This window comes from Styela clava, chromosome 8 (genome assembly GCF_964204865.1).
Source record: "Styela clava chromosome 8, kaStyClav1.hap1.2, whole genome shotgun sequence".
Lineage (NCBI taxonomy): Eukaryota > Metazoa > Chordata > Ascidiacea > Stolidobranchia > Styelidae > Styela > Styela clava.
Window position 1 is genome coordinate 8542162 of NC_135257.1, and position 15012 is coordinate 8557173.

The 15012-nt window shown below is 34.1% G+C and overlaps 1 protein-coding gene across 4 annotated transcripts; it reads right to left on the reverse strand.

Moving 5' to 3' along the window:
- Positions 1-1186: 1186 nt before the first annotated feature.
- On the reverse strand, positions 1187-14379 carry LOC120332600 (cytosolic phospholipase A2-like). Of its 4 annotated transcripts, none has more exons than XM_039399882.2 (21): positions 13906-14060; positions 13064-13148; positions 12659-12840; positions 11946-12053; positions 11426-11466; positions 10372-10507; positions 10013-10149; positions 9716-9856; positions 9309-9402; positions 8771-8885; positions 8394-8621; positions 7942-8000; positions 7585-7780; positions 6788-6886; positions 6223-6334; positions 5316-5446; positions 5136-5192; positions 4754-4866; positions 4349-4568; positions 3749-3894; positions 1187-3664 (listed from the first exon to the last, which is right to left on the reverse strand). In XM_039399882.2, the coding sequence occupies exons 1-21, from the start codon at positions 13936-13938 to the stop codon at positions 3605-3607; spliced, it is 2493 nt and encodes an 830-aa protein (XP_039255816.2). In that variant the 5' UTR covers positions 13939-14060; the 3' UTR covers positions 1187-3604. The 4 variants fall into 4 exon arrangements, with proteins under 4 accessions (XP_039255816.2, XP_039255822.2, XP_039255847.2 ...); XM_039399888.2 differs by lacking the exon at positions 13906-14060 and adding an exon at positions 13610-13771; XM_039399913.2 differs by lacking the exons at positions 13064-13148; positions 13906-14060 and adding an exon at positions 14071-14379.
- Between the last annotated feature and the right edge of the window lie 633 nt (positions 14380-15012).

Sequence of the window (15012 nt, forward strand, 5' to 3'; positions counted from 1 at the left end):
ATCGGCAGATGATCAGAAACACATTCTGCTAAAACAGCACTGTTAATTTTTTTATCATATACGTTTGTCCAGATGTGGTCTATACAGGTAGCAGAACTTGGAGTTATCCTGGTGGGGCAGTTTATCAGAAAATAATAGGCCAGGTTGTGCATAATATCAACAAATAGGCTGGTATTGATATTGGACTCATCAATAAGATTATAGTTGAAGTCACCCATTATATAATTATAATTCAACCTGTTCATCTTTGAGAGAACTTGGGACAAGAGATTCCGAGAGTTAGCATTGTTCAATTCATCAGTTAGTGGTGATCTATAAATAGTACCGCAGGTTATTGTTTTATTTTCCAATGATATGTCAATGAATATAGATTCAAAAACCTTTTCGCACATTATAGTAATATCTTTGCGGACAATGTATTTCAAATCATTTCGAATGAAGAGACCAACACCACCACCTCGGTGATGAGATCTACTATTAGAGATAAAAACATAGCCATCCAGTGCATTAAAATGGCCATTTGTACCAGATACAATCCATGTTTCATTTACAGCAATTACATGAGGCTTACAATTCAGTGAATTAACTAGTGCTTCAAATTTTGTGAAGTTTTTGAAAGAGGCTAAAGATCTGATATTGATGGAGAGAGTCATGAAACCACATGAAACACTTCACATGTCATGTGAAGCATGCACACGCGTAGTATCACAATGTCCCAAATTATTGATAAACCAAAATTTTTAGATCCAATAGCGGCTCCGAATCTGAGATAGCTCGTCATAAACAGTATCTGGGAATCAAAAAATAATTGTAACAATATGGTATTCGCGCTTCTACATCTCCTAACAGACAAGCATAGACTTTTCCTGTGGATGGTTCAAATGAGGGAATGTTTTCGGATACCAGATCCAGGAATTAGATATATCTAGGTCTGGATTTAACATTAAGCAAAACGTGCTTAGGGCACCAAGGACATTTTCCTATGCAAAATGTCAATGATGCCCCATGTTTATTGAACTTATTTGAGTTGGTCAGACGACACAGATCTAAATATTGACCCAGCAGAAATAAATTCTTGCTCATTTTAAACCCCCGTATGAAAATTTGTAGAAATATCAACTATGCCTCCTCCCCCACCACGCAAAAATCGTGCAAATTAGGCGTTTCCTTCATGACATTTGTTTGCAACCAAAATTGGCCATCAATTAGCAATAAATAATGAAACTTACTTATTCATTTCCAGATAACATGGCACACAACTTCCAATATTATTATGTTGTAGATATGGCGCAGCAAAGTCTTAGCTTTGAGCATCTAAAGGGCATGATCTGGCCCTGACCATATAAGTAAGGTACCAACTATGGGTTGAAGTTTCTTTTTTTGTGGATAAGGGATGAAAATGTACCGGTAATTTTTTGATATAAATAATGCCGCTCGGAAAACAAAATTTTATAAACTCAAATACTGCAGAAATAAATATGGAACAGATTGGTAGTCAATGAACTGCAATAGCTCTGTGTTGGTAGTGACTTCGATGAGATTTAAAGACGATGGAAAAATATATTGCTCACGGGGGGAATTTGTTCTCAGCTTTTTCCGAGATTTGCTGTCGCGTTATAATTGTTTTTCAGCAATTTATATGCATTTGGGACCCTGTTTTGAGCATTTATTCCATGAAATGGAGCTCTATAAATTCTCTTAGTACTGATATAAATGCTTTATGTGTGAAGCATAAACTAAATAAACAATACTAACCAAGAGCTAAGACTTGCAAAAAAGGTGCAACAGCAAATTTATCATTGATGCAGACATCGATCAAATATGTGATCCACATTTTTTTTGGCTTAAAATGCATTTTAAAAGATTCGCCATCCCTGGTTTGTAGCCCACTGCATGCGGAACGCTTCTAATTCATGTAGGCATGCGACATAGTTTTGACCAAAGTGATTTAGTTTTGACAGAGCCGTTTGACGGACAGTCATCACGAGAGAGAGAGAGAGATTTATTATTTTTCAACCAAAAAAAACTTAAATAGGATGATAATAATAACAAGAACAACAACATAATATTGAAACGATCGTTATGTCCACTGACATGTCCAATAAATATAAAGCAGTAGGAATAAAGTTTCTTCGGTATAGACTGGTTGGAGCGATACGACCAATGCGTCATCAGAGTCAACTCCCACAATGTTTGCATCAATTGAAATAAGTCCACAGTAAAATATTTCTTATTATAAAGCGGTTATAAACTCTAGAATTCTTCTTCTAGAAAAAAGGAAATATCGAACGAGAACGAGTTTAGCCTGTTCTTTAAATAAGAAATGTTCATTTGGAATTCGGGTACAATAGTTGACAATATTTGCCCACATTTAATAGATTTAATACAAAAGCAAATTATGATTTAAAAATATTTGGTCCTATCAGAAGATTATATTTAATCCCATGTATTATGAGGTGAAAACTACGCATCTTTATCAGATAATTGTATTTTCAGGGCATCCCTCAATGCCACATTTGTTTGGACTAAAGTTTGCATAGTCAAGTGACACTAGCAATAAACTATAAAACAGTGATTATGAGAATGACTGCTATGAATGATGATTTCAGTTACATAAACAAAATAAAAAATGCATTTTAATACAAACAATTGAACGATTATCATTAATAACAGTAGCCGAACACCCAAGTTTTCGGTTTTCTTAGTTGTGAGACAATAGCAGAACGAAATAATTGTTTGTTTCCCCACTCTAAAAATATCGACGCTGCCAGTTTTATAACTTTCAAATATGGTAACGTCAATAAGTGGATTGAGAATGTGAAAATTCGAAGTTCAGTTTAATTTTCCAGTAAAATGCATACAGACAAAACATACGACATGAATAATGAAAAAAATTAAAATAATTAATAGAACATGTATAATTTGATACTAAACAATTGAGAGAGCGTGCGCTTATTGGACAAAAGTGTACATATGGATCGTCCTGTGTACCGATGCAAAGCTATCGAAACAAACAGACGTTTAATCTATTGACAAAAATAATCGAGAAACAGTATATATATCGTAATATTGATAATATTAAAAGACAGTAATAAAAAGCAAAATGTCAATTGAGGGGAAAATTAAACTACAGTATAAAATACAAAAATGTGACTAATCACAGTCAATACTGCGATTTGCGACATAAAATAAAAAAATTCATCACGTAAGGCTCTATTCATGGGGAAATGCGGTAGTAGATAAAATTCATAGATTAATTTATTTTCTTTTGCACGCTCACATTTATATATATATATATTTATTTATTATCGTACACTCGGACGTGAATGTGGTGGTTGTTTAATATGGGAAAAAGGATGGCCGCCTTTGAGTGTATTGCTTTTTGTTAAATTTTAGTGATTTATCCGAGACTCTTTTAATTTTGGACTTCAAACTGGCCGGCCATGTAGTGGTATGACTAAATTATTTTAACAATCCCAAATTTGAAGGAATGACAATTGTTTAAGCCCGTCGAATAAAATAAATGCATCACAAACTTGCATTATATGTAAAATATGCGCAAATATGATATACAAACACACGATACATGTAAATAAAATTGATATTATGCTTCGGATTTTTTCATCTTTTGCAACACTTTTTTTGTAATTTGCTTTTTTATTATCTGTATGAAGAAAACATTATATATGTGATATAATAACAATATTTTAGCCAATTTGAGAATTATATAAAGTATGAAGTAACTAACCTCGATATTACTTGAAATGTTATGCTTCATCATTTCCTTTAATCTATCAAATTGCAGTGGAGTATATCTAGTGTTTAATGTTGTATAACATGATTTAGGTCCATAAACAGGAAATTCGTTGAATTTTTCATCCATCGGTACTTTGTCTGCAATAATAAACAAGAATGTTAGCCTGCGTGTAATCTACAATAGCAGTTGGGATAATTGTAACATTTTGCGGTAAATGTTGAACACCAACTGAAACTTGTGGATCGCTCATATTTGTGTAAATCTTAACATTCAAGCGCATAATTGTCCATTATTTGTAATACACACGAGATAATAGGCAGAGCAAATTGAAAAATTGTGATTATCGTTTACGAATATTACATTTACAAAAGCGTCATCTGTGTGGTGGGGTCTCAATTTTAGCTCCAAGAGTAACATAATAGCATGGTTTTTTCACAAGATTTAGTCGCACTTCCATTGGTGCTTGCTCCCAGTTATAATTATTCGCGTCAGTAAAGTATAAAATAGTATTATTGATGTTCAACACGAAGAGAGGAAATGTAGTAAAAAAATTTTGAACCAGTTGTTAATATTCTCAGTTTATTCACTAACATGCTTCATCCAACCATCTTCTTGGAGGTTTTCGAACATTTTTGAGTGATTTATATTTTTTGTTGGAAAGGGTGAACCATATTACTATGGGACAATCTGGGTCATCTTCATCTTCAAATACATGGATGACGCCGCGTGGGTTATCTTTCAACTTTGTTGGATTGATTTTTGGAAATTTGATTCCTTGTTGCCTTGCTAATCTTTCAGCAATAAACAGTTCCTAAAAGTAAAAAATAATATATGCATAAAAGAATAATAAATTTACGTTTGTATCAAGACCCTAATTCTTGGCGAATTTGCTATTTATGATTGTTAGGGTAAAAGATAACAGCAACTCTGCAAATAAATATTACTGATCCAGAAATGAAAATTTTTTCTTAGCATAGAACACTGATTGAACATTACCAAATAATCAATATCGGTGTCCGATTTATATTCTGTTGCATCGCACACTATCAATATATCCGTGTTTCTTTGTGGTCTCAACAAACAACTGGTAGGAGTGTTACATATCACAGCTGAAAAATATAAATAGACATTCATTTCTGATATTGAACTGAAATGTAAATTGATATATATGGATCAATTTTTCAAATTATGAAATCAACAGTTTTATGTTGGGACATATATCTTCTAGACTTTGAATTTTACTTGCAAGCAAAGCCTTCTCTTCACAATGGTATATTAAATTCTGCCAATTACTGCCAAAATGCTATATTAATTCGTGCATTTACTGATTGTTTCATAACTCATATATTAAGCTGGAAGATACAAATGTAGGTCATACCTGGATCTATGAATGTTACGACATCATCATCTTTTGAAAGACGCATTGAGTTAGCATCTAAAAATAATCACACAATGGAATTACTATATGTATACTACTATTTGATAACAGCAAGTTAAACTAAAATGTATATATAATATATAGATAGATATTGTTATATTAACAAAATGAGAATTTAACCGTTTATTGAAAAGCCTCTGAACTCTGGATTCAGTGGATAGTGTCGAATACTAGAAAGTCCTCGACCGAAGTTCAACACTTTTGCTGTCCGGTCAATCACAGCTTCCCTATCTGTGAAGAGCGGATGTTGACTGAAAAACAGAGTTTACAACATAACGTTTAGATTTACAAAAAGCGCAGTGTCGAGAAAAATGATAAAAACTTGATATAGTATATGTAATTTTAATATATGTACTACAAATGTAGAATGACCTCCCCAAAACAGATTTGCTTGATTACTTATATATATGAAAATGAAGTAAATCATTTGATTTCCTTTAAACTCGAACTTATGTTTGTGTTCGACCGTACATAAGTTTCAGAAATCTAGGACATTTTGCACTAAAGTTATGTCCTCTCTACAATATGTTCTAAAATTATCTCTTGGCGTTGGAGACAGACTTGCATCCATTGCGCAAAATTGTCAATCACTCGCACGCACTCCTCTATAGGGATTTTTCTGATTGTCGCTGCAATTGAGTTTACTACTTGTTTGAGGATTGTTCTGATACACATTGTCACTTCCCCAGCACTATACCAGATAACGTTCCGTATTTGCTGTTTAATCTTTTCAATTTTCGTCTCTAAACCAATACGGACCGATTACGCCATGTTTGGAAATGCCTACACATGACCTGCTTCTTTGTTTGGCAACTGTTTCTGTAAGACATCCTTCGGTAGTGTTGTGCCCCAGTCACATTCTTTTGGCTATTGACATGTCCTGATAGCAAAAAGTTACAGCTCCAGCAGAAAACCTGGATTTCTGAAACTTTTTGGTATAATCATACATAATCAGAAGTTACTACTACTAAATTACGTCTAGAATTTTTATAGAATTATCAGGATAACATTTTACGGAACGAAATACCTTATTTTTTTGATTATCTTCTTTAAATACGCATGGTGTTTCGGCTGAGACTTGTTTTCGTCTTTTATGCCAACTACTAGCGACAACGTTTCGCGACGTTCTGGTTGTGATTCTAAGAGGATAAAATCAATTATTATATCATTTTGTACACACAATACAGCGTAACTATGATGTGCATGTCAATGAGCGCATAATATTCATAATCGTATTTGAAAATGAAAATATTTCAGTTGATCGTGGGTTCATTTTCCATCGTCCTGATTAATTTTAAAGTTGTGAGCTTGTGACAAAGTTGTGAGTTTGGTCATTTAAAGGTACCGATTCTTAACAACAAGTGGCAACACTATTGATGCAAATTTGACGTATCCCTTGGCGAGATAAAAGTATTCAAGTTTTTTCTGGTGACGATTTTGTCAATACCGCAATAATCTTACATATATATTTTAAGTGAGTTTGTGAAACATTTTTAAAATTCATATTTTATTTTTGAAATTAATTTAGATTCTGCCTTTGAAATTCGATCAGGACATGACTGACAACAAAGCAATGGTCGGCAGAATTATACCTGGTACAGGAAGAAGAGTTCTGTTTTGAATCCTTGTTGAAAATGTTCTTTTGAAAGCGGAATCATCTTCGTCAGCTGTGTGGTATATCTCAGAAGTATCTGTCGTACAAACAAACTATGTTATTTGTGGGATATAAAACTACAATGCAATATGATTAAGCTCCCCAGTCCCCAAAGCCAGTCGTCGGAAGTGTGGATAGGGAGAGGATTTACAGAAAAATGTTTACGGGATATGTCGACGTGCAAATCAGTTGGATTTATTGAGGAAATATTTCCTGAACCATAAACAGACTCTGTCTGTTTTCTGGTACTAAAATCGGTAGTCCTGAAGTATGCGCACCAAGATGTCGCATAACCTGAACCCTAACCCGGTACACAACCTGACTTCAGGTTGTGCGCCATCTTGGTGCGCATACTTCAGGAAGTCCCTAAAATCTTCCTTTTCTTAAAACTGTGGAATGTGGGCGTTGCTAATTCTTTTTTGAGTTTTGAGTTTTCGTTGTTGTTTTTTACATTTGGGAATACGTTAAAATTGATTGTAAATATGAGGATTTCCATACTCACCCCGAAAGAGAGGAAAGGTGATAAGACGGCTTAATCATACATGACCAACCACGGCCGGTTGCCAGACCATGTCGGACTTGGGAATAGTTACTATAGAATATTCCTAACGCTTAGCACGATGTGCCAACCGGCGAATCATGTCCAGATAAGATAAGATGGCATTTCGTCTAAATAGCGGGCGATAGCAACAACAGCTATACTAATGAAATTCTTTAAAATGATAACAAATTTACTCGAAAAAGTTCTTCCCAATTCCAGTCTCATTCCATCAGTGAAGGACATTCTAGCATCATAAAAATCTTCGTCACTAGATTGCGAGAATTCACTACTCTTCCTTGTAATTGATCTTCTCCTTTGTTTGTGTATAGGATCCTGGTTACAGTCTGACGACGAAGATATTTTGTTTCGCTGCCTGCGCCGAGCTATATACTGATTTAACAAGAAACATTATTGATTGATTGAGTAATATAAAAAGTTTCACTAAATACACCACCGAATTTTCCACCGAAATGAAAAAGTAATGTAAACAGGTTCTGGTTTGAGTTACTAGATTAAAGACTGATCCAACAAAAACAACAATCGCAACTTACTTTTTCTTTCGAACTCAATCGAAATATTTTTGTATTGTGTCTTCCAAATTCGTGGCTTCCTGTCATACAATAAGCATACAAGTGGAGAATATAAAATAGCTGATTGAAATAAATAACGCTGCCACGTCCACATTTTCAAAGTCCGGGTTGTTGGACAAGTTGTGAACTACATATAATCTGATTTTAGAGAATCAAAAAAAAATGAATTTAAGCTCCTCTAATGCCCGAATGCCCGTTTCCGTATTCAAACACCGACTGACAGAAGTTTTTTGAATGAACGAAAATTTCGAAAATTCATTTTATTCGACTGAAGGATTTAGTGACCTCTAAACGCACGGTCATTTTTTCGTCAGAGTGGTGCGCACATCTCCCTGTATGTACCAGCCTCATGGAAAAAACTGTTAGAATTGAAATGGTTCAAAATACACAACTAGAAAAAACTAATAACTTACTGATATCTTCTATAAATGATGAATCTGTTTCTGTAGTTTCTCCACCAAGATAATATTTTAATAAAATTCCAAAAGCACTTGATGACATTCCGATAAAAAAATGTATAGGTAATTCTGGACACGGTCTAACCATGCTTCCTTTGTACCATTCGGATCCAAAGGTTTCTGTACTCAGATTCATTGCATAATTCGGCATAGAGACTTCCCATGGTGTAATTTCAAGATTGGCTGCAATTCAATTATATGTTATTCTACTGATCATTCTTACTGTATCATGTTATAATGTTTTCGGCATAATCAAAGTGGTTAAAAACAAAATATGAGTTTTGTAAAACCAAATTTGAATTCTGAACTTGACTTAGAAATACAAACACTACCATGAAATTGTGCAGACGATTCTTTCGCACGAACATGAAGCGCTGAAACAATTGGTATAGGAACTTCTCCACTTCCGACATAATCTCTCAAATCTGAAAGTTTCATACCCATTTTCTGGAAGCATAATTGAACATTGTACAGTATATTAGTCACTTGGATCTGATATAAATACTCGACGTGTAGTTTGAATAATAGGCTATTTTGTGGCCCATTATTAAACCATCGTTGCATGTATCGGATAAATTGATTACTGGGGCAGATATATATGTTGATTTAATAAAATAATTCTTCTAAAATTTTAGTATGTGGAGCATCATAACGCCTCTGATTTAGTCCAAAAGACGTACATATATACGAAAATTCTTGTCTTAGCGAATCCCACGAAGCAAAATCGAGCTCATAATTCTGGTGGCTCATACGAATAGGACCCGTTGCATAACGATTAAACATTTCTTTTTGATGATTTTGCCGCTGGGTGTAACGTTGAAAGTGTCTATCACTGTGGTCTCATAGCATTGTAAAGAAACGTAATCTTACCTCGTATCCTAAAAATGATTTTCCGAGAGTGAAACTATAAAAATCAGCAAATGTAACTGGTTGCCCTTCTGACTCCTTCATTTGCGCAAACTTTCTGTAAAACAAGTTGATGGTTTGTTGAAAAGTGAAATCCAGTAAATTGTAATTCAGATGTTGCTATTTCTCGATTATTAATCAATAATTCGCGACCATGCCAGATGGGATGGGATAAATTGGATGAGTATGGAAATCGAAACCTGTTTTTTTTAGCATTACTTGTTGAGATTACACTTTTGATAAATACCAAAAAGAATGATATCTGGCTATCGGGACGTAATTAGTCCATATCTAAAATACCGGTAGGATAAAACTGGGTATGCCAATATCAAACGATTATGCATATAAGGTTTATACATCAAAGAACAAACCTATATTTTAGAAAATGAGAAAAATCAACTAGTGTGTCAACAACCATGCTTGATTTCACTGAAGCTTTTAGTTCGGAATGAAAATCTTTGAGATCTTCTATGCTGTTCAGAACTTCTTTTGCATATGCAGGTAAAACGTACCTGCGTGAATATAGTACAAGCATATCAAAATTCAACTACCATGAAATCTGTGTTAATATTTTTTTATACAAGAAGATTATTGAATATATCACCAAAAAAACATGATATCAATAACTTTACTGTGAACATCATAAAAATGCGAACCGATTTACGTACCAGGCACCACCAGAAAGGCCACTCATATAAGATATCATATCAAAAACTCCTGTCTCCATTAACGCCTCCAATACGCCGCAAAATTGTATGGTTGAGCGATAACCTCCTCCAGAACATGCTATTGATATTGTAGGCACCTTTTTAAAAACACAGACAAGTTAATTGTGATTTGTGAGGCAATAGATTGAGCCAATGCACCATAAAAACTGCAACAAGTTGAAAAAACCTTCGAAACGTCAAATAAACGGTAGCGATGTGTCATCGACTATGACTGCTTGACTGTTCTATTTAATACAAATCACCTGTTATTAATTAAATATCGCAATCAGGCGTATAAAAACTTAAGTTCAGAATAGTACCTGGTCAATAGTTTTCGGCCTCCCATGCACAGGAAGTAAATGTTGCATGCTCTCAAAGATATTCTTCTTCCTTCTTCTCAAAGTTTCGGTTTCACTCTCGCAAAGATTAAAAGAAAATCGAAAGTCCGGATTTGTCCTTTATTATTTAAATGCATATACAAATTAAAATATTTACATAAGCCGCTCATTGCCAATTTGAAGTTTGAAATGGAGGAGGTGAAGAATCGTCTTAAGATTACTATTCGAAAGTCATAGTGGACGTCACAGGTGTTTTGATAAAGCCACGGCGCTTATTTTGTTTGTCTTATATAATTTCAGTCATTTTCTTCTAATCTAAAACCCATTGCCGAGTTGGTCAGTCCGTCGCACTAATTCCTATATTAGTTTATTATTCATGTTTTGTCTGTGTTTCGTTCGGCGCGTTGTCAGTTACTGACATTGATTCCAGTTTTTATTTATATGAAATTAAGGTACTCCCGTTGTATGTGAACCAAGATGGCGGACACCGGAACGTAGTATAGTATGTGTACCTGGTTAGGGTTAGGCCTTAATTCCAGGTACAAATACTACGGGAGTCACTTGGCTAGTCCCCGAACTCGTAATAGAACTAAAGAAGAGAAAATTTGAATAATACTATGGCCTAACCCTAACTTGGTACTACACACACTATACGTTCCGGTGTCCGCCATCTTGGTTCACATACTACGGGAGTACCAAAAATTATACATACGCCAGAACACGCCACTTGCCGATCAACTAGTAATAACGTTGAGTTCTATTTCGTTGAGGGGCAGGCACAGTTAGACAAGCCAAACCTTTTCTATTTATATTTTTTTCTTATTTTTAGTTCAAATCCTATTTTGTATTTATTTTCATGAATACTTGTTATTGCCCTCCCATTTGATGGAGAACAGTTTACTGACTAGTGTACCAAATTCCAGATAAAAATACATAACGCCGATAAATATCTATGAGTCAAAATTATTATTGCGCCCTAACGCAAACGTTCTGTTCTGCATAATGGAGTTTTCAGGCATTATAAAAAGTTACTTACACTGGTATTTTTTGAATGTCGATGTCAAGTTTGATTACATCCTAAATGTAAATATAATGTTTTCGGTTATAAAACATTTCCCACATTCCATACACCTCAAACTAATTACCACATAATTATTCCCCAAATCTTGTCAGTAACTTTTTTGTTTGTACGGAGCAAAACGCACAGAATTATCAGTTTATTTCCATGACACAAACAAATATTCTAATTGTGACAAAGGAACATATTGAAAACAATTCCAGGTTGTTATATGATCTATATCACAAATTGATGGCAAGAGATGATAAAAATCAATGCAATGAAGGTTATGCAATCAGCCACACGGAATACAGTACAATAAATCAATTTTTGAATGATGAATCAAAACATCCTGGGTTGATATTTGTTTCCTAGAAAACGCTGAATTCGTGAGATTGCAAAATATTTAATTCATAATCTCTGCAACTTTTAAAAGCCTTCCAATGATAATATATTAAACTCGACCAAATTATTTATACAAATGAAAACAGGACATCACCTGATCATTTACAAATTTAATCGTCATCGAGTAAGTTTTTCTTAATTTGTAGTAAGAAGCATCAACGAAATCGCAATAAAACTTTTTGTTACCCTGGTAAACTCTAATCTGTAATTCAAATATATAATAGAAGTACGGATATGTACTGAATCAAACATTGGTCTCAAAGATCGGTTCAAGATATGTTTAGCAATCAATATGCATTATGTTGATTTAAAACCAGCACATCGAATATCACGAAGATAAAGAATCGAAAATATAGCAAGTAGCAACATAAATCTGAACATATATTTTGCAGTCGCTCGACATATTTATGAAATATTTATTTTGTTCTAATAATATTTTAACTATTTTAATAATTTTACACATTTTAATTATATTGTATTTCCAAAAATAGATACAATACAGTATTTCAAATTGAGGAGTACTTCCTAAGCAATTTTTTTATCATCTGGCCGTTTTTAAAACTTGACATAAAATGTTAATTCCTGCTAACTTTAACATTGAGAGGCAAGTGCGACTGGCTGTCTCTATTGCACATGCAGTCGTGTTGTGATCGTTAGTCTGCACAAAAACAAGATTACGTGTCACATCGATTAAATTTGCATATATCAAAAAATTCACCGTAATTTGTAATACAGAAAGTAAATGTGTCGCAAGTCTTATAAGTTTAGGAACCTCTCCTGTAGACTATTACAGTAATATTAACTTACCTTGATTTTTATTGGATCAGATAAATCTTGGTCACATACTGCATATCTATTTGGGAGCACAAATGAGAAAACCTCATCAAGTATAACATCTTTCTGTCTTCTGAATGGCTTTGTGTAAAATTCCGTTGGCCCCTCTGATTCGTCACAGCATAGTTGTATAAAATATTCTTGACATCCCCACACTAAACAAATAGATAAATCGGCACTAATACTTTTGAATGAATTTCAGTATGTTATGTTAAATATATATATGGGGGTCGTTAAAACTGATCGATGTGTTGAGCTTTAGTTTAAAAATCTTTAATTTGTCCAACCAACCAACCATAGGATACATTGGATGTACCAAACAGAGTTGCCTGACTTGTAGTCGCTTATATATTCATTCGGAAATAATAATAAATTTACGTTTTTCCCAAAAACTTGTAGTTATGGTTGATCTGCATTTATGTATTCTGATTTGTAGGAGAAGGTGAGGATCAATGAAAGGTGGCTGCAAAAATAATAACGAGTTTGGCAATGCTTTACGAATAACGAACTAGTTGTATAAAGTTGATACGATGCATTGGACCCTTAAATGCAATATATATATGACACTAAAACGTAAAACAAAATGAACCTTAGTTCAATAGTGATGTACAAAGTATGGCAAGGCAGCGCAACTCGTATTTGAAATCAAATTAGTTTCCATGCGTCGTCATGTTTTTCAGTGGCCATATTACTGCTCTCTTTCTAATGTATACATCTGGAGCAAGCCTGGTTGAAATTATTACAAACACTATAATTCCGAAATTCAAAATCTAAGTGTTTCAGCCGAAGCCAGCGTGGGCGCCTCTAAGGGAGTGGAACTTTAAGGGTTGACACGAAATTAATAACGAAATAAATAATTAATTGCTCGAGAAAATAGGTAGATACTATGTCCTGCTAATAGTAGTTAATACCAATACCACTTACAGAATGCGTGTCCATCTTCGTGGAAATACCTGATCCACGAATTAATGGTATATATATAAGTATTATTACTGCTACACTATTCTGAAAACATCAAATTTACTGAAGTTTATACGCAAGACCGTATAGTTGAACTAAACCTATTTGCCATAGGAAAACCTGGCTTAGATTCCACTCGAGTTAATTAAGCAATAAAACATTTCAATCGCCAACCTTGAATCTCCCAAATCATATTCGTTCGTTACCATCAATATGGTTGCCGGTCTTACACACATGTATTTAGTACTGACAGAACTTACTGCGTTGCTAATTATCTCCATTGATTGTCGCATTTTGAAGAAAGCAAACCAAATTAAAAGAAGTCAGACCAGTGGCTGCAGTTTTTATTGACAGTCAATGAACAGAAATAATGCAAAGCTGCATACAACCCTTTGAAACCGATATATATATTCAGTCACCCATACCTGCTTCTTATAATGTTTTTGTTAAAAACACTACAACTTGTACCATCTTTTGTGAGTCATTTACCGTTGCTCAGCCTTCAAATACGTGACGCAATATCCTCCAGCTGCAGTTCGTCATCGATACACTCATTAAACGATCAATTTTTCGTGAGTTCGACAATGAAATTAATATGTTCAGTACTTTTCCCACATATGTACTTTCCATATACGGTTGGGCTTATCAGATGTTGACAAATATATATCCTGATATTTCTTCGACATCGACGCACCAAAATGGGTCCTGAGCAATTTTGTAATAGTTGTAATGTAAATCACTTGTTACTCACAGTAGTGTTTTTAATAACTTTAATTAATGGTGGTTATTCAAAAAGACACATTTTATTTTCGCTCACTCCAACATTAGACCCGTAAAAATACACATTGATGAGTTTATCTGATTGATTTGAGCTACTACAAAACAAAGATTAACATTAATATAGATGAAATATGATTTTACTACACAGCATCAAAGTCTAGCGAGTCGCATTTAAAACTATTTCATATCTCTTGGTATCTTCCCATGTCATCTAAAATTCAAATTCTAAACTCTAAAGGTCGCAAGGAGCGTTTCTGTATATAATAATATTATTCCTGTGCTGTATCCATTTTTGAGATTTTGCCAGGCGAATTTGCTCAAAGCTATGTAGATTACTCAAAATGGGGCATATATAATAGAGACGTATTAGTATCGGCAATTTTAAAGATATCGGTATCGGCAAAATTATACTTTGCTTGGAAGGGATCACGTAGGCGACATTCACTGAATTGTGAGGCTTTTGACGACTGGCGTTATCAGCGAAATGAGGGATTTCGCCAAATGCATTCTGGTTGATACAGCACTACTATTTACCCATTCGCCCGTGTTTAGTTTTCATGCATTTGACCAACATAGCATCGAACCTC

Bases quoted from the DNA above. Each gene is read 5' to 3' on its own strand.
- LOC120332600 (XM_039399882.2), bottom strand. From the start codon at position 13,938: ATGCGACAATCAATGGAGATAATTAGCAACGCA. The intron at 5,447-6,222 runs GTATTTCGTTCC...TCTGTTTTTCAG, and splicing joins AAGATAATCAAAAAAATAAG to TCAACATCCGCTCTTCACAG. The intron at 4,569-4,753 runs GTAATGTTCAAT...TTTTACTTTTAG, and splicing joins ACACCGATATTGATTATTTG to GAACTGTTTATTGCTGAAAG.